This window comes from Rhincodon typus, chromosome 4, assembly GCF_021869965.1.
Source record: "Rhincodon typus isolate 14 chromosome 4, sRhiTyp1.1, whole genome shotgun sequence".
NCBI lineage: Eukaryota > Metazoa > Chordata > Chondrichthyes > Orectolobiformes > Rhincodontidae > Rhincodon > Rhincodon typus.
Window position 1 is genome coordinate 89,734,361 of NC_063335.1, and position 26,742 is coordinate 89,761,102.

General features: G+C 41.7%; 1 protein-coding gene across 3 annotated transcripts in view; it reads right to left on the bottom strand.

Annotated features, from left to right (window-relative positions):
- The window catches only part of nbeal2 (neurobeachin-like 2), a 202,607-nt gene that overhangs the window by 165,702 nt on the left and 10,163 nt on the right, over positions 1-26,742 (bottom strand). Inside the window, exon 1 of one of the 3 annotated variants that reach the window (XM_048595707.1) lies at positions 3,070-3,226. The exons of the other annotated variants lie outside the window; for them this stretch is intronic. Within the exon in view, the coding sequence (XP_048451664.1) occupies positions 3,070-3,111 (42 nt within the window). The 5' untranslated portion in view covers positions 3,112-3,226. Of the gene's footprint in view, positions 1-3,069; positions 3,227-26,742 lie in introns of those variants that run through there. 3 annotated transcript variants of the gene reach the window in all.

Below are 26,742 nucleotides of genomic sequence, written 5' to 3' on the forward strand. Positions count from 1 at the left end.
AGGCCTGGATTCAAGACCCACCTGTTCTGGAGGTGGGTCATAACTTCTAATCAAACTGCACAGAGATGTTAAGTTTAAAAAAAAAGGCCAAGGTGTGTTCTTGCTGCACATTATTCTGGTGGCCCTGCTACAGGATGGGTATTATTAAATTGGACAGGGTGCAGATAAGATTAACAGGGATGTTACCAGGACTGGAGGGTTTGAGTTAGAAAGATAGGCTCAATAAGCTGGGACACTTTTTTCACTGGAGCATAGGATGTTGAGGGGTGATTTTATCAAGGTTTATAAAAATCATGAAGGGCATCAATAACATGAATAGCAAAGGTCTTTTCCCTGGGGTCGGGGAGTTCAAATCGAGAGGGCATAATTTTAAGGTGAAAGGAGAAAGACTTGAAAGCGACCACAGGGGTGGCCTATAAGAGGAATGAACTGCCAAAGGAAGTGGTTGAAGCAGAAGCAACATTTAAAAGACATTAGGACAGGTCCAAGATTAGGAAAGATTTAGAGGGAAATGGGTCAAGTGCAGGCAAGTGGGACGAGTTTAGTTTGGGAAATCTGGTCAACATGGATGAGTTGGACTGAAGAGTCTGCTTCTGTGCTGCATGGCTCTATGGCTCTATGATTCCTGCTGTGAAGCACCTGTACTTGGATATGATTAGTGTGGTGGCTAAGTTTTTGGACTACTTACCGTGAGGCCAAGATTACTTTAGAAGTGTGAGAGAAAGGTATGAGGAATCTGGTGATATCTCATCATCTACTGATTAGAATTTCAACACCACTGTGATGCAGTACTAGAATGCTAGAACTCCAATTTATGTGTATCAGAAAAGCACTGAAGATGAAGCATCATGTGATGAACTGTTACCTAATAATAACAATAATGGTATTTGGCCTATGATAGCAACAAGTTGATATTGATCATTTTCAAACCATTTTTTGGTACCATACTTCTGAGAGTCAAGGTCAAGGCCTCTTTGTGCTATGCAAATGCCAGTTGTGGCCACTAGTAGTAAGCTTGCGTGAATGAATAGGATTGTGGAATCAATTCCTCCTCCAGAGACTTGAGCATTTTAACTCAACGCAGCCCTTTTAGGTGAGACATTAAACCAAGGTCCTGTCTGCCCTTTTTGATGATGTAATAGATTACACGGCATTATCTGCAGAGGAGCTGAGGAGCTCTCCTGGTGTCTTGGCCAATATTTATTCTTCAACAAACACTGTTCAAATAGGCAGTTTGTTCATTATCACATTTTTGTTCTTTGTGGGGCCTTCTGTGTATAAATTAGCAAATGCATCTCCCAAATTATGAGAGTAATTACACTTCAAAACTATTTATTTGTCTATAAGGCACTTTGAGACATTGAAGTCATGAAAAATACCGCAAAACTGCAAGTTTTTCCTTTGTACTTTCTAAATGTTAACAGGAAGTAGCAATAATTATAGTTTTGATAAGTTGAGTGTGTATATAACCATAGAAACAAAGTTCATATCTTTCATCCAGTAACACTCTGGTAACCCTCTTCGTTCTAGAAGGTTGCATACTTGCATCGCATGCAAGGGCCTAAACACTTTAGTGCAATATTAAAGAGTGCTGCTGCATTGTTGGAGGTGCTGTCTTTCTGAGGAGCTTAATAGAATCATAGAGTCATAGAGATACACAGAAAGGAAACAGACCCTTGGGTTCAACTTGTCCACACCAACCAGATATCCTTAATTAATCTAGTCCCATTTGCCAGCATTTGGCCCATTTCCCTCTCAACCATTCCTAAACCCATCCAGATGCCTTTTAAATGTTGTAATTGTAGCAGCCTCAACCACTTCCTCTGCCAGCTCATTGCTTAACGCACGACCTTCTGCTTGAAGAAGTTGCCCCTTAGGTCCCTTTTAAATCTTTCCTCTCTCACCTTAAACCTAAGCCCTCTCACTTTGGCCTCCCCCACCCCCAGTAAAAGACCTTATCTATTTACTCTGTCCATGCCCTTCATGATTTTATAAACCTCTGTAAAGTCACCCTCAGCCTTCGACACTCCAGGGAAAATAGCCCCAGTCTATTCAGCCTCTCTCTATAGCTCCAACCTTCTAACCTGGCGACATTCTTGTAAATCTTTTCTGAACCCTTTCAAGTTTCACAACATCCTTTCTATAGCAGGGAGACCAGAACTGCAAGCAGTATTCCAAAAGTGGCCTAACCGATGTCATGTACAGCTGCAACGTGACCTCCCAATTCCTATACTCAATGCACCGACCAATAAAAGCAAAAATCCCTGTGCTTTTAGAAAAGGCCATAGAAGGAGAGTAGTGTAATGGTTACATCATTAGGCAGGTCATCAAACATGTTTAATAAAACAAACCAAAGAAGACAAATTAAAACTCCAACATAGTACTTCAATAATTAGAGTTCAGTTTTCAAAGTCTGCAAATAAAAAAAAGGCTTGGTGAAAAAAAGTGACCAAAGAACAATAGAGTTTTTGCAAATACTGGTTCGCTAATGCCCATTTAGAATGGAGCCTGTTGTTTTTCTTACTTGGTCTAGCCCATATGTTGGCCCTGAACTTCCTTCAGAAGTGGCAAACCACAACATCAGTTGAGAAGGCCACCTTCTCAGAGGAAGTAAAGATAAGCAATAAATGCTTACATCCTGGAGAATAATTTATTTTAAAACCATGGATTTCTGGTCCTGATTTCCCCACAATCCCAAACAATTGCCGTCCTGCCCCATAGACTTATCAACAGTTAATTCATCGGTTGAAATGCATTGAGATACGAACGATAAGATCTCAGACAGATGCAAATATAGTCACAATTATCAACGTGTGCCATCTACAATCAGAATATCACATATTTACCAAGTTATTGTATAAAACAGGTTAAGAAAGGCAGCTGACTCTCAAACTAGCGTTTCCAGATTCAGAAGAAAAGTTGATCACCTGTTAACAAGTATTTTAATGGTCTGGATGTTCCAGGGGACTAGTGGTGAAAGTAGTTACCAAATGTCTGCTTTTAAAACCCAGCTCAAATACTTCCTGAAAGGCTTCAAAATAAAACTGAATAAAATAACTATTTCATTACCTCAGATGCTAGTGGTGGAGATCGGGAAATGGGTAGGTCCATTATCAGCCAGACTACTGTGGCTCTCCCAAGGAGTTCGAGAGCTGAGCACTGTTTGACAATGCTGAGGAGTGATGGACGATTGGACTCTGAGCTTTTAAGAGCCTTCCTGCAGAGCGGGACTCCATCACACACTGAACTCCGAACAGATCAGACAGGCCAGGAAGTGGCAAGGCACAGAGACGAGTCAACGACTCGCTTCCTCTCTCGCTCTTCTTGCTAAACCCAACCTCGTTAAATCAACAAGCCTCTTCAAAAGAAAGGTGTGGCAAAGGTTTATTGCACCCCTTCTTCCATGATTTCTTTCATTCTCTTCCAATTTTTTTTTTTTTTTTAAATGCCACTTTTGTTCCTCTTAGCTTCCTGAAGCTTTCATTACATTCTTCACGAGTTGGAAAGATACAGCTGGCACAGTATTCTGCCACAGGGAGCATCGTATTCATCCCAATCTTGCCCACCCTTGCCATGGATGCTGAGCCATGTTCTCACACTTTAATCATGACCTTAGTTGAGATTTGGTATTTCTGTTCAATCATCAGCATTACCACCATCTATCCCACTGCAGCACACTGTGGCCACAGTCTGCAGGATCTACAGCAGGCTTGTCCAACAGGCGATTTGGAAGCTGTAATGCTGAGGGGTCCTATCCAACCTGCAACCCATATTCCAAATCCAGGAAAGGACATGGTAGGGCACAGTGGCTCAGTGGTTAGTACTGCTGCCTCGCAGCTCCAGGGACCCAGGTTCGATTCCACCCTCGCGTGGCCGTCTATGCGAAGCTTGCACATTCTCCCCATATCTGTGTGGGTTTCCTCCAGGTGCTCCGGTTTCCTCCTACAGTCCAAAGATGTGCAGGCTAAGTGGTTTGGCCATGCTAAATTACCCACAGTGTCCAGATAGTTAGCAATGGGAAGTGCAAGGTTACAGGGAAAGGATGGGATGCTCTTCGGAGGATTGGTGTGGACTCAATGGGCTGAATGGCCTGCTTCCCCAATGTAGACTTCTTGTGATTCTATGACATGTGGAAGATTGTGATATTCTGATTGTAGATGGCACAGGTTGATAACTGTGACGATATTTGCATCTGTTTGAGATCTTATCGCTCATATCTCAATGCATTTCAACCGATGAATTAACTGCTGTTTCGTATATGGGGCAGTACAGGAATTGTGGGGAAATCAGAACCAGAAGTCCATGGTTTTAAAATAAATCATTCTCAGGATGTAAGCATTGTTAATAAGGCTGGCATTTAGAGATCAGATAAGAGGTAAAGCTGGCAATTAGAGACCATTTCTCTCCCGCCTTTGCTCACAAATCCGCAGGAGCTTGGGGAGGCTGCAATGGAACGATGCCTGCTGATTGGGCTAAGGAAGAGGCTGGGAGTCGGCAACTGAGTTGATGTGTGGATTGATGGCCCAGTTGCTGAATGGGTAACGACAAATTACTGAACTGGTTGGACGAAGAGGCTCCAAACTGAGCAGCAGGACGGGGCAGGAGGAACACAAGACTTCCCTCCTTGTCATACAGGCACAAGCCCCTGATGATCTGCATCAGAATGGTGGAGCAAGTGATCAAAACCCATGTGGCATGGTTGTGAGCCAGAGGTGGCTGTGAATATGGTTTGGGTAATTTATTGTTATGTAGGTTGACAGCAACCATCCAATAATAAGTTTCAACTTCTCAAGCTCACCTCTGATTTAAAAAAAGTACATGTGCAATATAAAACTGATTTTTAAAACTCAAAAGACTCTATTTACCAGTTTTGGATGAAACAGTGCCGCAGAAATAAAGAGTAGGTATTAACATTCCAATCCTTCTTAGATTTGGAACAGTACCAGAGAACTGGAGAGTTAAAACATAACAGACTAGATTGTTTAACCCCTCAAACTGTTCCACCATTTAATTACATCATGCGTGATTCGTTATTTAACTCAAGTACCTTCTTTGACCTTATTTTTTCTTTATTACCTCTACCTCTGGATAACAAAATCTGTCAATATGAAATTTACAATTAATCTAGTATCAATTTCTGTTTACAGAAGAGGGTTCCAAATTTCTAACATCCTAAATTTTACTGCTGAAAGATTCTGGCTCTAATTAGAGTGTGCTCCTAGTCTAGACTCCCCAACCAGCAAACATTGATTTATCTTGATCTCTTCTTTCAGTGTTAATATCTTGAAAACATCAATCATACCATATTCTTTCAACTTTCAGAATATACAATCCAGTTGATGTATTATACCTTCATATTTTGACCAGAGGAATCCAGGAATAATTCTGGTATATTTACACTGCTCTCTTCAATATTATTATATATCTTTCCTAAGGTGTGGTCTAATCGAGCCTCTGAGTGGCTAATGTATGACATCTGCACCTAGGATTCAGAAATTTAAAGGCTATCATTCTATTTACTGATTATTCTCTGCATCTGTTCTTGAGATTTTAATGATTATGTACTTAAATCCCCAAGCCTTCTCTGACTCCTATTGTTTCCACTGGTATACCATTTATATGGTAGCTTGTTCTATCATTTACAACAATTGTGCCCAATCACTTAAACGACTAATATCTCTTTGTAATGTTATATTTCCATACACAGTGCTTATCTTTGGGTCATTGACAAAAGTGTGCGTATGTGACTTTCTACCCCACATCCAAGTCATCAAGAAATACAGTGATGAGTTGAAGCTTCAACTTTACAGAAACTCATTTTAAGTCATGTTTACACTGCTGTTTTGATCAAGCAGTGGTATGGGCTGTTTGTAAATGAGCTGACACTAGAGGGCGTGTTCAAAGTTATGAGGAACATGTACGAGGACTGCCTTCAGCTTTTCAAAGGCTGCCTGGCATTCTGCTGACCATTCCACATTTGCTTGTTTCCTTAACATATTCGTTCAAAGGTACAACTAATTTGCTGAAATTACTCTCAAATTTCAAGTAAAACACACATTCCTCAAAATCTCAAAACCACTACGATTTAGGAATCACACTAACAGTAAACTCCAACTGCTTTGAATAACTACAATCAAGTATTTTCCAAGCATTTATTGAATCTGTTTCCACCTGAGCTTTTTGTTTTTCTCCTTGTTTTTCTGGGCTCAACTGATAAGGATGCTGTTTTATCAATGCTGACTCCTTTATGTCCACATCATGCCAAACTAATCTAGTATATCCAGGTTTATCTCTGCAGATTACCTTATACTTCCTAAGTAGTCTTACAAAATCCTCTCATTGTCCTCTCTTTAAATGAGAACAGTGTTTAATTATCCCAGTATTTTTGTGTGGCCAATTGAATTGTAGGAGACTCACATTGAGAACTGTCTACCTCTCCGTCCAACTGACTTTCATTGTCTCAGTCAACTTCCACTGCTCCTACCACGTGTTCCTCCTTATCCTCCTCCCTGCAATGATACCTACTCAACATGTCTGTGACAAGACTGATTTTTCTTCCCATAATCAAGAGTGATCAGAGAAGTCGCCTTATAGACCCTTCTACCCCCCCCCTTGTATAAATCACTGAATTTCACTTTTAGAGGTTCACCTTACAGAGGCAACAAGACCAATAATTCATCTCCTACCTGAAACATTCTAGTTGTTGAATATCTTTCTGTCCACTATTTCACATTTGCTTATGAAACTTTAAAATGTTCTTCTGCTATTACATGTTCCTGGAGTCTTTCAAGAAAGATGGACATGTAATCCAACATTGAGGATTATTTTAAGAACTAGTCCCCAAACAATTTTAATGAACCTCTAATCTTATGACCATAAAGCAATTCAATGGACTAAAGACAATAGATTAATTTGGGGGGTCTCCAGTAGCAAAGAAAGAAATCTAATCCCTTGTCCCAATCCTGTGGGTCTGTGTGATGGTATGCCTTAATCATGGTTTTGACAGTCTGATGGTATTTTTCCAAAGCTGTCCATGTTTGCAGATGATATGCAGTTGACTTCAACTGTCTTATACCCAAAATGCTAATGATGTCCTGGAAATCTTTAGACAAAGTTAGCCCCCAAACAGTTTGCATCTCAATTGGTAGTCCATAATGAAACGAGTTAACTTTTCCAGTACTACCTTAGCTGTAAAGCTGTCCTTTAGGGAATAGGTTCTGGGAATCAGGTTGTCATAGTCCTCATTGTGAAGATATACTGATGCCCTGCCTTGATTTTGATAACAGCACTACACAATCTACTAGCACTTGGGTGAACTGCTCTCAAAAATTGTTATGGATAACAAAGGTACTGATTTAATTACATGTTGTGATTTTTCTACTACCTGACATGTTTTACAGAACTACACTTCATCATTATGAAGTCTTTGTCGTGTAAAATACCTGTTTATCGATGCTCGCATTTGACATATTCCTACATGTCCGGCTGTAGGAATTTGATGTGTTACTTGCAACATCTCCGTATGATATCTGGGTGGTACCACTATTTGATAAACAGTAGCCCATTGTTTATCTGCAGGTCTGTGAGGATGTCTCTACTTCCTCATGAGAATTGTGTGCCGAAGGTAATAGCACACTGAACCTCCTTCAGTATTGGCCTCATTCTGAGTTGCCTGTGCTAATTTAACTCTGTGCTAACTTATTACACTCTGGATCTGGATCGTGAGCCTCATTTAACGAAGATCTAACAAATACTATTTATGAGTAAGGATAATTCAAACATGAGTTTCAGCCACCCTAACATCTATTTGTGGTAATATTGTGACTTGTGGCGATGGACTTTGTTTAGCATTTGCTCTGGTCACCAAACACGATGGAAAAATACCTGGAACCTATTCTTGCAACCGCTTCTTTCTCTTTAGCCTCAATCCTATTTTTCGTGATTGTAGGCAAAGCTATAACTCATGCTAAATTGTTCCCCAGGAGTACATCATCTCCATCCACAGGTAATTTCTTAACTACCCTGATTACTACTTGTCCAGATAACAATTCATATTCCAATTGCATTTTCTAGATTGGAACCAGGATATAGCAAATGGTACAGCTGGAAATTGACACTTGAGATTTCACTGAACTCTCTGAAGAGGAAACAAAATACTTCTGCAAGACAGTGAGAGTAGCCTCTGTATCCCTTAATGTAGTATTGGGCTTGGACACTTCATTTGAAGGACAAAGAGGTAGCTTCCCTTTAGGCAAAATCCTTCATATCTCTCAACTACCCTATGTACTCTTTCTCCACTCCCAGCTAGGTTTACCTCTAATTTCTTAGTTGTAGTTAAAGTGACAATTTGATCCAAGGCATTTTCCTTCTAAGTTTTCTTTTCAGACTTGTGCTTATCAGCTCCAATAAGTCCAATTGGTTTCCCACACAACTTCCAGCATTGTTAATCAATGTGTAATATCTTATTACAATAGAAACTTTTCCTGTGGAAAATCAATGAAACCTTCCTCTGCATTTCCCCACCAAACTCTGCTATGTCAGGTATGCTAACATTAGTTGAATTTTGCATTGACTTTGTAGGGTTAAGGTTTGAATCCTTTCCCACAAATATAATACTGTCAGATACTTATCAAAGATAGTAGGAACTGCAGATGCTGGTGAATCCGAGACAACACGGTGCAGGGCTGGATGAACACAGCAGGCCAAGCAGCATCATAGGAGCAGAGAGGCTGACGTTTCAGGCCTAGACCCTTCATCAGAAAAGGGGGAGGGGAAGGGGGTTCTGAAATAAATAGGGAGAGAGTGGGAGGCGGAAAGAAGATGGATAGAGGAGAGGATAGGTGGAGAGGAAACAAACAGGTCGAAGAGGCGGGGATGGGGCCAGTAAAGGTGAGTGTAGGTGGGGAGTTTCAAAATCTCCCCTCCCCCTACCACATCCCAAAACCAGTCCAGCTCATCCCTGCCTCCCTAACCTGTTCTTCCTCCCACCTATCCCCTCCTCCCACCTCAAGCCGCACCTCCCATCTCCTACCGACTAACCTCATCCCACCCCCTTGACCTGTCCGTCCTCCCTGGACTGACCAATCCCCTCCCTAACTCCCCACCTACACTCACCTTTACTGGCCCCATCCCCGCCCCTTCGACCCGTTTGTTTCCTCTCCACCTATCCTCTCCTCTATCCGCCTCCCACTCCCTCCCTATTTATTTCAGAACCTCCTTCCCCTCCCCCTTTTCTGATGAAGGGTCTAGGCCTGAAACGTCAGCCTCTCTGCTCCTATGATGCTGCTTGGCCTGCTGTGTTCATCCAGCCCTGCACCTTGATACTTATCAAATATTGGACATCAGTTCATTCAGAGATTTTATCTTAAAAGTCATGTCACTGGTGACCCTAGACATGAAAAGCAAGTGCTAACCAACTATACTGTCATGTAAGCTCTTACCTAGTTCAGATAAAGGGTTATACCCAGTATCTTCCTAGTCTTGTGGTGCAATACCTCAATATACAGTGCCTTCATTCACTGAAATCAAAAGAGCTTACCCACATATAACTTAAAGTAAAAGGAGCTTCTACTATCGCAGCTATGAATTGAGAAACCAAATTAATGGTCAAGGAACATAGAACAGTACAGCACAGTACAGGCCCTTCAGCCCACGATGTTGTGCCGACCTATTATCCGATGAAGATCAATCTACCCTGCACACCCTACATTTTACTATTCTCCATGTGCCTATCCAAGAGTCGTTTAAAAGTCTCTAAAGTATCTGACTCCACTATCACTGCCGGCAGCGCATTCCACACGCCCACCACTCTGTGAAAAACCTACCTCTGACATCTCCCCTATATCTTCCTCCCAACACCTTAAAATTACGTCCCCTCGTAATAGCCATTTCCACCCTAGGAAAAAGTCTCCAACTATCCACTCTCTGTGCCTCTCATCATCTTGTACACCTCTATCAAGTCACCTCTCATCCTTCTGCGCTCCAATGAAAAAAGCCCTAGCTCCCTCAACCTTTCCTCATAAGATGTGCCCTCCAGTCCAGGCAGAATCCTGATAAATCTCCTCTGCACCCTCTCTAAAGCTTCCACATCCTTCCTATAATGAGGTGACCAGAACTGAACACAATATTCCAAGTGTGGTCGAACCAGAGTTTTATAGAGCTGCAGCATAACCTCGCGGCTCAAACTCAATTCCCCCTGCCAATGAAAGCCAACACACCATATGCCTTCTTTACAACCCTATCAACTCAGATCACAACTTTGAGGGATCTATGGACATGGATCTATGGACACAAGATCCCTCTGTTCCTCCACACTGCCGAGAATCCTGCCATTAACCCTGTATTCTACATTCAAATTTGACCTTCCAAAATGAATCACTTCACACTTTTCTGGGTTGAATTCCATCTGCCACTTCTTTGCCCAGCTCTGCATCCTGTCAATGCCCCGTTGCAACCCTACAACAGCCCTCCACGCTGTCCACAACTCCACCAACCTTCGTGTCACTGGCAAACTTACTAGCCCACCCTTCCACTTCCTCATCCAAGTCATTTATAAAGATCTCAAAGTGCAGAGATCCCAGAACAGATCCCTGCGGCACACCACTGGTCACCGAGCTCCAGGCTGAATACTTTCCATCTACTAGCACCCTCTGTCTTCTATTGGACAGCCAGTTTTGTATCCAGACAGCCAAATTTCCCTGAATCCCATGCCTCTTTACTTTCTGAATGAGCCTACCATGTGGAACCTTATCAAATGCCTTGCTAAAAGCCATATACACAGCATCCACTGCTCTGCCTTCATCAATGTGTTTTGTCACATCCTCAAAGAATTCAATAAGGCTTGCGAGGCATGACCTGCCCCTCAGAAAGCCATGCTGACCATTTCTAATCAAACTGTGCTTTTCCAAATAATCATAAATACTATCTCTCAGAATCCTTTCCAATAATTTGCCCACCACAGAAGAAAGACTGACTGGTCTGTAATTTCCAGGATTATCCCGATTCCCTTTCTTGAACAAGGAAGTGACATTTGCCACCCTCTAATCATCTGGCACTACTCCAGTGGACAGTGAGGACGCAAAGATCATTGCTGCCCCTTTGGCAATCTCTTCCCTCGCTTCCCGTAAAAAACCCTGTGTATATCCCATCTGGCCCGGGGACTTGTCTATCTTCATGTTTTTCAAAATTTCTAACACATCCTCCTTCCTAATAACAACCTGTTCAAGCATATCTGCCTGTTTCATGCTGTCCTCACAAACATCAAGGTCCCTCTCACTGGTGAATACTGAAGCAAACTATTCATTAAGGACCTCCCCTACCTCCTCTGACTCTGCACACAAGCTTCCTCCACTGTCCCTGATTGGCCCTATCCTCACTCTGGCCATCCTCTTGTTCCTCATAAGTATAGAAAGCCTTGGGGTTTTCCTTGATCCTACCCACCAAGGTTTTCTCTTACCCCCTTCTAGCTCTCCTAAGTCCATTCTTCAGTTCCTTCCTGGCTATCTTGCAGACCTCTAGAGCCGTGTCCGATCCTTGCTTCCGTAACCTTAACTAAGCTTCCTTCTTCCTCTTGACTAGGTGTTCAACATGCCTTGTCATCCAAGGTTCCTTCACGTTACCATCTTTCCTTGCTTCAGTGGGACAAACCTATTCAGTACCTGTAGCAGCTGCTCCCTAAACAACCTCCACATTTCTATCATGCACTTGCCTGAAAACATCTGATCCCAACTGGTGCTCCTTAGTTCTTGCCTAATAGCATTGTAATTCCCTCTCCCCCAATTAAATACTTTCCCATACCGTCTGCTCCTATCCCTCTCAATGACTATAATAAAGGTCAGGGAGTTGTGATCACTATCACCGAAATGCACTCCCACCAAGAGATCCGACACCTGGCCTGGATCGTTGCCAAGCACTAAATCCAATATGGTCTCCCCTCTAGTCAGCCTATCTACATATTGAGTCAGAAATCCTTCCTGGACACACCTGACAAATCTGCTCCATCCAAACTATTTGCATTTAGGAGGCTCCAGTCGATATTAGGGAAGTTGAAGTCGCCCATGACAACAACCCTATTACTTCTGCACCTTTCCAAAATCTGCCTCCCAATCTGTTCCTCAGTCTCTGTTGCTATTGGAGGGTCTATAGAAAACTCCCAATAAAGTGACTGCTCCTTTCCTGTTTTTTCCACCCATACTGACTCAGTAGAGAAACCCTCCTCCACGACCTCTCTTTCTGCAGCTGTGATTGCATCCCTGATTAGCAATGCCACTCCCCCACCTCTTACCTCCCTCCCTATTTCTTTTGAAACATCTATACCCCGGAACATCCAACAACCATTCCTGCCGATGTGTTATCCAAGTCTCCGTAATGGCCACATCATAGCTCCAAGTACTGATCCACGCTCTAAGTTCATCACCCTTATTCCTGACACTTCTTGCACTCAAGTAGATACACCTCAACCGGTCGCATTGACTGCCACTTTGCCCTATTAAACTCTCTGCTTGCTCTATCTGTCTGTACACTGGCTACTCCATCCTCTGATCTGTAGCTCTGGTTCCCATTCCCCTGCCAAACTAGTTTAAACCCTCCCGAAGAGCTCTAGCAAACCTCCCGCGCAGGATATTGGTGCCCCACCAGTTCAGGTGCAACCCGTCCTTCCTGTACAGGTCCCATCTTCACCAGAAGGTATCCCAATGATCCGCAAACCTGAAGCCCTCCCTCCTACACCACCTCTGTAGCCACGTGTTCAGCTGTGCTCTCTCTCTGTTTCTAGCCTCACTAGCCCGCGGCACCGGTAGTAATCCCGAGATTACTACTCTACTGAAGATAATGTAAGGTCTGACAGAAAAACAGGATAGTCATCAACCAGGTTGCACAATCTTACAGCATAGAAAGGGGCTTTTTTTTTCTTCCTACAGTGCATACATAGGCTCTTTGAAAGAGTGATCCATCTGATCACTTCCCTATTCTTCTTCATTGCACTGGAAATTTTTCTTTGTAGTACAGATCCAATTCCCCCTTGAAAACTACTACTGAATCTACGTTCACCAGGCAGTGTATTATACATCATGACTTGCAGCATGAAAAGTTCTACTCATTATTTCACCAAATAGGTTTATAACTTCATTCAAAAGCTGAAGACCATATGACAAAGGGAATAGCCCTGGAGGAGAATAGTTTCACAGGTTGGACTAAAGAACAAAGCACAAGAGGTTTCATTTACGACATAGTAATGCAGAACGGAGGAATGAGTGTGTAGGAGGCTTGAAAGAAGCAAGCAAGATTCAGTTATAATACAAGAAAGAAACATAGGTTTGCACTGAAAACAAGAACAAAAACAACCTTTACTGTGCTGTGATAAGATCTCTCCGAGATCATTATCAGTATCAACAAGGTGTCAACAAACCTAGGTCAGAGCCATTCACAACTCTGCAATTTGCACATTTGTTCCTTTCTGCATTGAATTTTCAAAACTCATGTTAGAGATTATATTAATAATACAAGTCACAAAGAAAAATTAATATGACTCAAGGGCAAGAATGAGTTGCAATCTCAGGCTGCAGTATTTGAACAAGTGTACAAATTACAACATGCCTTGCATGTCTTTCACTGACCAAGCAATGGCCTTAGTTTAATGTCTCATCCAAAATTCATCAAGACAAATGTTTTTATAGAATATGTAACCTTATTTATAATAATAACATATTATACTTGTATATTTGTAACATATCTGAAGAGGGGGAGGCACTGACATTAGTAATAATGTTACTGGCTAACATCAGGATCTCAGGTCAATGTTCTGGATATAGTTTTGAATCTCACCATGCAGATGGTGCAAATGAAGTTCAACGAAATAGCAAAATAGCAAAATAGCAAAGCTCATTTCAAAAGACACAATTTAGACATGATGGGCCAAATGGCCTTCTGCACCATTACAATTCTAAATCTTTTTTGGTAGTTGCTGAGTGATGAGTAGCAAACAGAGATGGTGGCCTCATGATCAAATCAACAAGGAGCAGCCATGGTAGTCCTCAACTCTAACACTAGATTCCATGAAGTATCATGGCATCAGGTCAAATGTGGACAAAGGAACAAACTATAGACTGCTGTCAAATGCTATCCCTTGGTTGCTGAATCAGTATTCGGCTGTTCCGCTAAGAAGAAACCAAAGAGTCACCAAGAACAACTTGGTAGCACTATTACTGATCAGGTTTGCTGAATACTCAAGTACATAATTGTTTTCAGTAGGTGCCAAAACATCTAAAGTAATCATCTGCACTGGACCACTGTTGTGGCTCATCTGCCAATATCAGGACAGGCGAGAGTGAATGCCATATTAGGTAGCATGCACGGCAAAAGGTTCTCATTCAATTCTTAAATCGGTGTTAAATTAGGAAATTAACTGACATCAGGAATCTTGAGCTAGGGTGTGTAAAAAAAAAAACACTAATTTTGCATCTGATTGCTATCCAGTGGTCCATTGTGAGGATTCTGCATACATTAATATTAGAATGCATGGTTGCAACACACCCTGTTTAGCTACTGTCAAAAGTATGCATTGAAATGAGGTACCAGTGGGAGCTCTGAAAATGCATCCTGCTGTGAATCAGTACCCAGGACAAAGGGTGAGGAAAAAAAAAACCAGGCTAAACCCTGCGTAAAATGGGAGGGAGCGAAAGTTTGCAGAGCGTTAGAAATTGCAGGCAGTCTCAATCAGAACCAATAACTTATACTCATTTAATATCCTAAAGCACTTCACATGTGTATAATCCAAAAACAAACTAACTATCTCAGAGCCAAAACCAGGAGATATTGGAAGAACTAACTCAAAGGCTTGGTAAAAATAGGGTTTAAGGAGAATGTTATAGGAGCAAAGAGAGGTAAGGAGGCAAAATAGTTAGGAAGATATATACAGAGCTTGAAGCCTAAATGACTTGAGTCATGGCAGTTTGTAATCCTCAAGGCCTACAACTCTTATCTGGAAGTCAAATTAAGATTGGACCGAGAGCATGCACTGGAAATTTAAAAAAGTCAAACCATGGGAAACGTTTACTGGTTGGTAAGAAACTGCTGTTAGGGATTGTCTACAAATTACTGTAAATTAGAGAAGAGTATGCTTTTTTTGAAAGAGTAGCTGTATTTGGATTTAACTGAGAAAGTTAGGGCCAACACAAGGTCATAAAAGTAACACAAAGAAAGTAAAGTTAAAATTTAAAGTAGGGTCTGCAAAGACTTAACACTAGGACTTTGCATTGCAGTGGGAGTGTTTGGAATAAAATAAGAACCCTAGCCTAATTAGTATTTTTTAAAAGGAATAACTACGAAGTTTAATCTAAAGGGAAGTCATGGCAGGGGAGCTTGCACCGGTGACATTCCCCTCCAGTGCTACGTGGGAAGTCATGGACACTTACAGAATTCCTGGTGAACATGTGTGTGCTATGTGTCCCCAGCTGCAGCTCCTAACTCACTGCATTTCAGAGCTGGAGCAACAGGTGGACTCACTGTGGAGCGTGTCCGATGATATTGTTGTGGACAGCACATTCAGTGAGGTGGTCACACCACAGGTAAATACTGAACAGGCAGAAGGGGAAATCAGTGACCCGGAGGCAGAGCAGCAGAAGGCAGGTAGTGCAAGTTGTCCCCTGTGGTTGTCCCTGTCTCTAATAGATATATCAACTTTGAATGAAATGAAAGTAGACAGCTGGGTGCAGCAAGCAATTAGGAAGCCAAATAATTTTGTCTTCATTGCAAGAGTGTTTGAGTTCAAAAGTAAGGATATCTAACTGCAGCTATACAGGGTCTTGGTGAAACCACACCTGGAATACTGCATGCCGTTTTGGCCTCCCGACTTAAAGGATATTCTTGCCATAGAGGGAGTACAGCAGAGATTCACTGAACTTGTACCAGGGAATAGCGGGACTGTCCTACAAGGAAAGATTGGCTCAACTGGGACTGAATTCACCGCGTTTAGAAGAATGAAAGGAATCTGATTGTTAGAGTTTTATACATTTCAGACTGGACAGACTAGTTGCAGGGAGGATGTTTTCCCTCGTTAATGAGTCTACACCAAGAAGGCGCAGCCCTAGGATACTGGGTAGGCATTTAGGACGGAGATGAGAAAACATTTCTTCACTCAGAGGGTAGCAAATGTGTGGAATCTTCTGCTACAGAAGGCTGTGAAGGGCAAGTCATTGAGTACATTCAAGACAGAGTTAGATAAATTTACAGATGTTAATAGCATAAAGAGGTATACAGAGAAATGGAAATATGAGATTGACGTTCGAGGATCAACCCATAATGCTATTGAATAGTGGAGCGAGCTTGAAGGGCTGAATGGTTTACTCCTAGTTTCTCTGTTAATGTGTTGAGGGAGTGGGTGTGTGCTGCAGTGCAGATCTGAAAAGAATGCAGAGTTCTCAAAATGCTGTACAGTTTGAGGAGATGACACGGAGAATGATGTAATTAAACATGAATAGAAGACTGTTAAATTTGAGATATTACTGAACGCAAAACCAATGCAGGGCAGATGAAAGTGAGAATTCGGACAAGTTAAGGAACAGGCAGCATTCGAGAGAAGTTAAAGTTTCTGCAGGATGAAGGATTGTTCAGTATTTTTGTCCCCTTTTTCTCTTTCACTACGGATGTGGCTAGCAGCATCGAAATGATAAGACCAATTGCAAGAAGAAGCAGTAATTAAAGTGTTTAGTCATTCTCTAGCTGCCAAAGAAAAACATGCAGTAACCCTTTCTTAGTCAAAACAAAGTTCCAAAATCATTTGCAGCACACTCGGTGTTTTGGACAAGAATGCCATAAAGAATACCCACTTTAGATCACATGCCCCTGGGGTGTGCTCATGTTCGAATGAATAAGTGGGTGACAGTGGTCATGGGACAAAGTTGGGAAAGTTCAAAGAGGAAATACAAAAGGTTAGGAAGTTATACTTCAACTGCACATTGCCTCGATCAGATTCTATTTTTAAGTTTTGGAAACAATTGCTAAGTAAGGGTATATTGGCCCTACACCTGGTATGTTGCAGATTTACCCAAACGATGTGGGGGAAAAGGCGGCTGCTGCTTCATGAAGCAGACTTGGCTATTTGTTCTTTGGTACCAGAATTGGGAGTTGGGGGCTACTGGCTTAGGTGGAAGTTGTGGTGGTGGGATGGAAGGTGGGTGTAGCGGCAGAAGGTTGGGGGGGCGGGGCACAGTATCTGCAAGGGAGTGATACAGTAAAGCACGGACAGAAAAGGGGTCATGAATGATTCGGTTTTCTCACAGTCAGGAGCTCCCGGGCTTCAAGGAAGGGGAACGAATGATATATGAGCACACTTAGCATACTCATCTCATATGCCAGGAGCTGGGAGATGGAAGATGGGCAAGTGCAGGCTCATCTAGAAGGCTTGGGTGGAAACCTGGGGAGATATAAAACGTGTTGGGTTTACATGAAGGGGATTTAGATGTTTACGGCCTCCCTGGCATAGAGGCGCAAGCTGAAAGCTAGTGATTGAGGAGCATTCACAGTCACCTTGCCGAATGCTGGAACTGAGAAGTATGCCATGGTAAAGAAAATGGTTGCAACCACATAGGGAGTGGGCAGGACAAGTGTCTGAACCTGTGAAAGAGGAGGGCTGCAAGCCTCCACAATGTGGGAGCTCAAAGGGAAAGAAATTACTTTATGCACTGTGCACAAACCTATGGGGTCCCTAAAGCCTGGCCAACCTAATGCTTTGTCCCCCTGCTTGCTGTGTACAGCCTTGCCCCAGACATGACCAACTCATTCATAACACCACTTTTGGACACGGAGGCCAGAAAACAAATTTGAGATGTTGCTGGATAAAGGCCAATGGTGTCAACAGGGGCCATTACTCCCCTGCACCTTGTTCCTTTTGCTTCCAAATGCCACAGCAGGCTCTCACCACAGACAACAAACCATGATACATCCTGTGTGGCCATTTGGAGCTAAACAGAGAGAAAACTACCAGAGGTCAAGCTAAAGCAATGCCACTTATCAGTAAGTGCCTAATAACGTATAGTACATTGTCACCTGTGCAACCAAACTGCCTTTCTTCTTTCTCTCTCTTCCACCTCATCCCAGGGTACCCCCTCATTCCCCAGCTCAGGTAGAGGCAGGCTGTCTCCTTGGGAGGAAGGGGCAACTGAAGAGATCACCAGGTTCCCCATTCCTCTGTCACTATCATGAGGACAATTGGCTCATGCACTGGAGTGCATGTGGTGCACCTCTCCAGCCAATGTCCTTGACTGTGGAGGGCGAGTGCTTGTCCAGGTTCTCAGCAGCCTTTTAAGGAAGGGCATGCTGGTTTCTTGTCCGATATCTGCTGACTGGCGAGTTGTTCTGGGAAATGCGCATCGTGAGATGGGCTAGAATTGTACATGAAGAACACCATGGGGCAGAGTCGGTGGTTAATGAGGTGAGTTTTCTCACAGTGAAAAATCTTGTTAAGCCTCATGGCAAAATATCCTGAGAAACTCAACACAACTCAGGCCTAGCCGTAAAAAGGAAGACTCAGCCCATAACATCAGACTAAGGGTTGACCATTCTAGACTGAGAGAAGGGCCTTGACTCAAAGGTGTAAGGTTATGGAATCCTCTACACAAGGGGGCTGAATAGGTTGGATTAATGAGTATATTCAAAACAAAGATCAATGTATTTTTGAATTTCAACGGTGTTAAGGAATATCAACATAGGGCAAATAATTGAAGTTGACATGGGAGATCAGCAACAATCTTTTCAAATGGTAGTGCAGACTTGTAGGGCTAAATTCCTACCTCTGCTTTGATTTCTTAAATTATTATGTACTTTCTATTTTTTAGGAACAAGATTGATAAAACATTATTCTGTGTGGGTATCAAGTGACAAAAAGCGATGGCAAGTAAACCGAGTTGAGGTATGATCTAATTAACAGGTTTAAGATGTTGAATGACCTTTCATTTTTCTTATGAATAAAGTATATACACCAATACAAACTAACCAGGGAAAATGGCTATTCCTTTGCTGTAAATTTCATAGACTTCGAAGTGAAGCATAAACGCATCCTGAGCTCATCGAATGGTTGCATATGGAGAAGTGGTGGTTTCAAAACTGTATACCTCGAAATGTACCTGTTCTGTTTTGTAACTGTTCCATTGTGACCCGTGAATAGCTAGTTGACCAATCATAGAACAAAACATTTGGGGTACTTTTGAAGAGGTGGAGGGTGGGAAATTGAGTTCTCTATTGGTGGTTTATAAAGAATCAGCAGCTGGTTTCGCACCATGCCTGGTTTTCCTTCATGTAAAACTGCCTGCTCATTTAGACTACTTTTATCCTCCCATTTCTTAAATGGTAACCAATTCAAGAAATGTATTTGGCAAGTTCTTGTCCCCCTCCGCCCCTGTCATTTCCCTCCAAAATAATAGTGTCATTTGCCAAATGTAGCTCAGTGTTAGGACTTCTGTTCCACAGTCAGGAGTTTGTAAGTTCAAACTCCAGTCTAGATAATCCAGGCTGACACTCCATTGCAGTACTGATGGGCCATAGCACTGTTCAAGATGCCATCTTTGAGAATGAGATTTTAAACCAAGGCTCCACCTGGCCTCTGACATAAAAGATCCACAACACTATTCAAAGGATGGCAGGAAATTGTTCTGGTGTGCTGGTCAATATTTAGTCTTCATCCAACATGATCGCTTTTTGATATTTTTGATGTATTCAAAAATGAGCTTCCTACTACTACATATCCACATCATCCAGAAGATGATCTTATTTTATTTCCATAACTTGAGCTGATCTTCTGCTGAAATGCACAACCATGCATTTGTAAACTGTTGACTTGACTATTCCAATGTACATCTGATCATCCTCACTAATTGTACTCTGAAAATGTGAGAAAAGGCATGCAAAATTCTACTGTTTATGTCCTGATTTGCACCAAGTCACACTCACCCACCTTCTGTGCCTGTTTATCTGTACTGGCTCCAGGTTAAGCAGTACCCTGGACTTTAAAGTTTCATTCCTCTCTATGATTTCACTATTCCATATCTCAATTGTCCTCCAGCTGTACAACCCTCTCCATCCCAATCACCTACAGACCAGGATTTTTGTGTTTCATCAATTCAGGTCTTTTGAACATTGTAGTTTTAAAAACACTCTACCACTGAGAGCTATGCCTTCAGTCACAAAGCCCCTGAGCTCTGAATGACCTCCTTAAAGCTCTTCTCCCTGCCCCAATTAACCTCTCTTTCTTCTTTTACGATAATCCTTTGAATCTACTGCTTTGGAAAAGCTTTGCATCATGAGGCGCAATATCTTTATATACGGCCTACTGCCAATTATTATTTCATAACGGACTTATGACATGCCTTGACACAAAAGAGTTGCAACCAAGACAGCTGCAACGAGCTCACTGAAAGACAAAGTAGCAGACAAGTACTGTTGTTGAGGACTTAGATAAGGATCTCAAAGGGACAGCATGTAGGAGAGTGCTAAGTTAGCTTGAACATCAAGTTCTTGGTGCAGCAGCTGAATTGCTAAATAGCCCCTTGTCACTGACAGATTTTAGTTCTTAAGGCTAAAGGGATCAAAGGGTAGGGGGAGTAAGTGGGAACAGAGTACTGTTAATGTTGGTACATCAAAATGCTGTTGAGAAGGTCGGTCCAGAATTTTTGATCCAGCAAAGGCGTTATTAGAGCCACCTGTCAAAGCAAATAGAGATACATAGAAACACTAAATAGAAATTAGGAGCAGGAATAAACGTATTCAGCTCTTCAGGCCTGCCCCACCATTCAACGGGATCATAATTGATCCCGTATGTCCCCAAATTCCCACTTTTCCCCATACTCTTGCCCGATGCTTTCAAAAACTACATACTTATCTATTTCTTGAATATATTCAGTGACTTGGCCTCCACAGCCTTCTTTGGTAAAGAATTCCACAAGTTCACTCCTCCTTAAATGAATACGTTTTTCCTCATCTCAGTCCTAAGTGGTTTACCCCATATCCTGAGACTGTGTCCCTGCGTTCCAGACTCCCAATCATGAAAAACACCCTTCCTGCTTTTAGTCAGTGCAACCCTGTTAGATTTTCATACATTTAAATCAGATCCCCTCTCGTCCTCCAAATCTCAATGAATACAGGCCCACTTGAATCAATCTCTCCTGAGAGGACAGCCCTGTCATCCTTGGTATTAGCCTAGTGAAATTTTGCTGCACTCCTTCTATGGCAAATACATCTTTCCTTTGGTAGAGAGAACAAAACTGCACAGAACAGTCCAGGTGTGATCTCACCAAGGAATCACACCATCACACTCCTGACTTATATGTTTTGTAGATTGTGGAAAGGCTCGAGATTCAGAAGGTGAATTACTCATTGCAGACCCTCTAAACTGTTCTTGCACCTGTAGTATTTATAGGCTAATCCAATTAATTTTCTGCCTCAGGATGTTGACAGACCTGGTGCCAGCGTAGATAATGTGCTCAAATTCCTGGAGTGGAGCTTGAATCTTTGGCATAGAGAAAAGCATGTTACTTAAGACTGACAGGTGGGATGTAATGGCCAAATAGCCTGTTGGAACTCAATATCTTTGGGCATAAGTAGAGATTGGCCACTTGTGAGAGGTCCAAGATTAATTCGAGCAGTCACTGGAACCCTATTTCTGTATAACCCAGTATCACGGATACAGAAGGAAACATAGTCAAAATAAGAAATGCTGATAGCACTCTGCTGAGGGTGATGTTGATGAGGATCAGTGGGCCTACTGCGAAGATCTGACTGAAGGCATTGTCTCTGTAGGCAGTAAATCTCTTAACTTTGGCTGACACCTCTTCTCTTCTACCCCAAAACCACATATTACTGGTTGCAACACTTCCATTTCTGTTTGCAAAAAAGGTTTCACAACTTCCGTGTTCAATTCTCTGTTACACAACTCAGATACAGTGGACATCATCCACAAAGTAACAAGGGCAATATACACTGTAGGTTCATGACAGTGACCTTGAGTGTCCAAAATAATAGCCGATTTGGTTCAATAATTGTAAGACTACCATAGCCCACTAAGGGTTCCATTTTTAAAGTAAGTAATCTCTCTCCGAGGTATGGAACCTTGCAACAGTTCCACAGGCACCAACTGGAATCACATTCATTTTTGACAGACCAGAGGTATTGCAGACAAATCCAAACCTATCCTCATTTAACACCAATTTTTTATGCAGGAATCAGCATGTGGAAAACAAGAGAAAGTTTACCTCTTTCCATCTCTGTGGCATGGCTGTCAATCACAACATCCCAACAGCCAGTCACCTGATATTAAATAATCTGGCAAACTGTTAGATCACCTGATCAAAGTGACACAGTACCACATGAAGAAATGCATTTCTGTTCCTCATAATAGATGTCAGGACGAACAATACCTTGCATTTATGAAGGACCTTTATTTGCATTTCAAAGGAAGAGTGTTATATCAGTAAAAATCAGTTTGATAACAATGCCAAATTAAAATCATCCTTACCCAAGACAAATTTGCTTTTATTCATACTAAGATACAAAAGGGGTACCGTGGAATTTAAAACTAAAGCTTGTCAACATTGCAGAGCAGGATTAACAAAACAAATTGCACATTGTGTTTATCTAGTTGTACAACTCCAAAGTAATTGTGGTAATACTCTCCACAATGGGGAAATTTCAAAGTGTTGTAACTTTGCTGGAGAATAACTGTGCTCGGAGAGGACTCAAACTGAGTTGGGTGAAGGTTTGAGAGTTAACTGAGGGCCCTATTCACTGCTCTGAATGACAGTGTCCATCCAACAAAGGCTACACTCCCTACACTGGATGGCAACCACCAATAAATGTGATAACAACTACAAATGAAATATTTCCTGGTTGAAGGGGCTAATTAACAAATAGATCCTGCCAATACTCAATAATGCATAAATTGTCATTTAAGCAAGAATCTATGACAGATTCAACATTCAAGCCTTTTAGCAGCATAACTATTCTCCATCAACGTCTCAATTCTCTGAAATGGGGCTACACCATTGCACACAGTGTCAGTGCAATTCCCTTTGAGTCCATTTAGTGACTGACCACAATGGGCAATTTATTTTGGCAATCATTGCCCGGAAATATAACGAGATCGCATGTTAAGTCTAATAGCACTCCTACTGCACCTTAGTTTCAATATCCGCCACTCCTTATGCAATCACACCTGTTATTTTACTGGTGTGCATTGCCTTGCATTTCTCATTAGCAATCAGTAGGGTAAACAGCAGTCTGTAAACTTGCCTGGAAGCATTTGACCTCTGTAGGGGTTCTTATGGTGTAGTGTTAATGTTCCTATCTTTGAGCCAGGTGGCCTGAGTTTGAGGTCCACCTGCTCCAGAGGTTGTGTAATAACATTTATGAATAGGTGGATTTCAAATATTTCTGACATGTTTTGCTTCTCATCTGAATGCTTACTCAGAATACCTTGGTCAAGGTTATTAGCAAAAATTGTCAATAATGGTACAATTGAAAAATGTTCTTCAGAAGAAAGAGTTTCCAACTTCCCAACTAGAACTGTTCCCTATTTGACTGAAGGATAGATATATGTCAGGATGCTCTGCTCTTCGGAGAATAGTGCATTGGGATCAATTATACTCCATCAGGATCTTGGTTTAACATTTCACTACAAGGATAGCAACTCCTATAGGGTGATACTCCAGGACAGCTCTGCAGGAGTATCAGCCTGGGAAGTCTGCTCAAGCCTCTGAAGTTTCAACTTGAACCCATAATCTTCTGAATAAAAAGTGACAGGACTAATCAATGAGTGACAGCAGTCACCCAAGTAAGGAAAAAGAGATGACCAAGGTTATAGAGGTGATCAAATCAAGCAGTTTGGATAAGCTCATAAGTTCCATATGAAAAATGCAGACACTTGCTATCTCCCTTTCTACACAGCACAACCAGAACCTCTCCTTACCCCAACACATAGTTCTCTTACTCTGACGTTCTTCATTCTGCTTGTTAGCTGTGTTGATACTAACTAATGGTACTACTAACCCTTCGATCATGACAAAGAAACCGGCATCATGTTCGACCAAGACTTTCACTGTCCTGTTTGCATAACGCACAGAAAAGATGCAATCACTTACAAAGGTGTAAATGTATTGAGACAGATCAGAAGAAGTCACAAATGAAAATTAACCCAAACTCACCCACAGCATAATCACAGAAAAGCTGTTGAAATCAAACTTGAGAGAAAACGTAATCATCTGAATATCTGGAGGTGATCCTCTAGATGGAAAATGGAAACTGGCCCATAATTTTTTTTCATCATGTATGGTACAGCAATCTTCCATTTATAACTTATCATGTAAATACTGAGTTTAATATGGATTGGCTGTGAGATTGATTTAAATGATAGCAGGAAATTAATGTCAGCAATGGTACAAGTAATTTACATCTTGTAAAAGCTGATAACAAGTGAAAAGTGCAGTAGATAAAAGAAGTTACTTTGTCTCATCAAGCCCATTTCTCCCATAAACCCTGTACAATGTACTATATTCCGACCATTTAATCTCTTCTCACTTCCTCTGTACACTCTATTATAGACTCTGCCCAATCATTAAATCTTCCACTACTGTCCCTGCAGTTTACTAGATTCAGAACCCGATCCATCATTTTAAGATCCTCCAAAAATCATTTTGCAAATTCCCTATCATGGACTCTATTCTACACATTTTATCTCCTCCCAAGCCCAATATTATCTCCCTAAAATGGATTCTATCCTGTTCATTTCATCTGCTCGAACACGCATCTCACCATTGTTAAACACCAACATCACAAGCTAAAAGCTCAGAGGAGTTGCAGTTATAAGAACCTATGAAACAGGAGCACAGTAGACAATATGGATTGTCAAGCCTGTTCCACCATTCAATAAGATCATGGCTAATTTGTTTGTGTTTAAAATTTCACATTCCCATCTATCCCCAAAAACTTCCAATTCCTCTCCCTAACAAGATCAACCTGCCTCCATCTTGAAAATATTGAATAACTCTACCTCAGAAGCTGGTGGAGGCAGAGTTCCAAAGTCTCACAACCCTCAAAGAAAAAAATTCTCTCTGTCATGAAGTGTCATTCTTTAATTTTTATACAGTGCAACTTAGTTCAGGACAGACTCAAGGCAAAACATCTTCTCCACATCCACCTTGTTAAGACTATTCAGGACTTTGTACACTTCGATTAAATTATCTCCTCTCTTTTAAACTGCAGTGGAAACATGCCTAGTCTGTCCAACCTATCTTTGTAATATAACCCACTCATTCTCGGTATCAATCTAGTAAACCTCCTCTGAACTGCCTCCAATGTATTTAAATCCTTGCTTAAATAAGGAGACAAACTGCGCACAATATTCAAGATGTGACCTCACCAATGCCCTGTATAACTGAAGCATAAATCCTTACTTGTTCTTTTTTTCTTGTAATATAGGATAGCATGCCTTCAATCTTGAATATTTGCTAGATCTGGAAACTTACCGTGACTCATGCACCAGAAAACCTGAATACCTCTGCACTTTGGAATTCTGCAGTCATTCTCCATCTAACTAATACCCTGTATTTTTCTAGTTTCTGCTAGTGAGTAATGTCACATTTTCTTACACCATACTCCATGTGCCAAATTTTTACCCCTGACTTGGCATATCGATACCCGTCTGAAACTTCCTTTTGTCGTCTTCACATGAAAAACTTTCCAGCTATCCTGGGGTCAGCTGTGAATTTAGTTCCTGTACCTTCACTCCCCTTCTTCTTCATGACTTCATATAGTTTCCATTTCTAGGACAGGCTATCAACGAACAGCACCTACAAACTGACTCCCTCAGTTGTTACCTAGAATACAATTCGTCAAACTCTGCTACTTGTAAGGATTTCATTCCATTTTACAACTTTCTCCATCTCTATCACATCCTCACTTTCCATCCCAACAGTCTCTGCATTCAAAGGATCATTTTCCACCATTTCCAGGAGGATTCACCAAATACAGCCTTATTTCCCTCCACTGTCAGCATTCCACAGGACTATTCCTTCCATGAAACCCTCGTCCATTGTTCCATCATTCCTAACACTTCTCCAATAAATCGCACAAGGTATAACACTTGCCCATTCACCTCCCCCTTCTCACTGTCCAAGGTCACAAACACACCTTCCAGATGAAGCATTTTATTTGTACTTTTTTCCAAATCAATCCACTGGTTTTGCTGCTCACAATGTGCTCTCCTTTACATTAGAACTACCAAACATAGACTGGGTGACCACTTGGCAGAATGCCTCTATTCTATCTGTAGGAATGGGCCCAACCTTCCAGTTCATTGCCATTTCCATAAACCACATATTAACATTTCCATCCTGGGCCTATAGCAGTGTTTCGATGAAATACAATGTAAACTGGAGGAATAATACCTCATTTTCTGCTGAGGCAATTTACATTTTCTAGGACTCAATACTCAGTTAAACAACTTCAGAGCATGATCTCTGTAATTCATTTTACATCTGGTAATCTGCCATGTCTCATTTGTGTTGAGAACAAAGCCAAGAAAACAGAGTGGACCCACTTTCTCCTTTTCACAACTAACATTTACACCTATTTTACACACCCATCTTCACTGCCTTTGTATTTTGCTCTGCACATTCTCAATCTGTGCCACTTATTCCTCCTCTCCCTTCATTTGTAACACAAAAAAATAACAGCATTTCCAGCTCCTTTCAATTCTGAAGA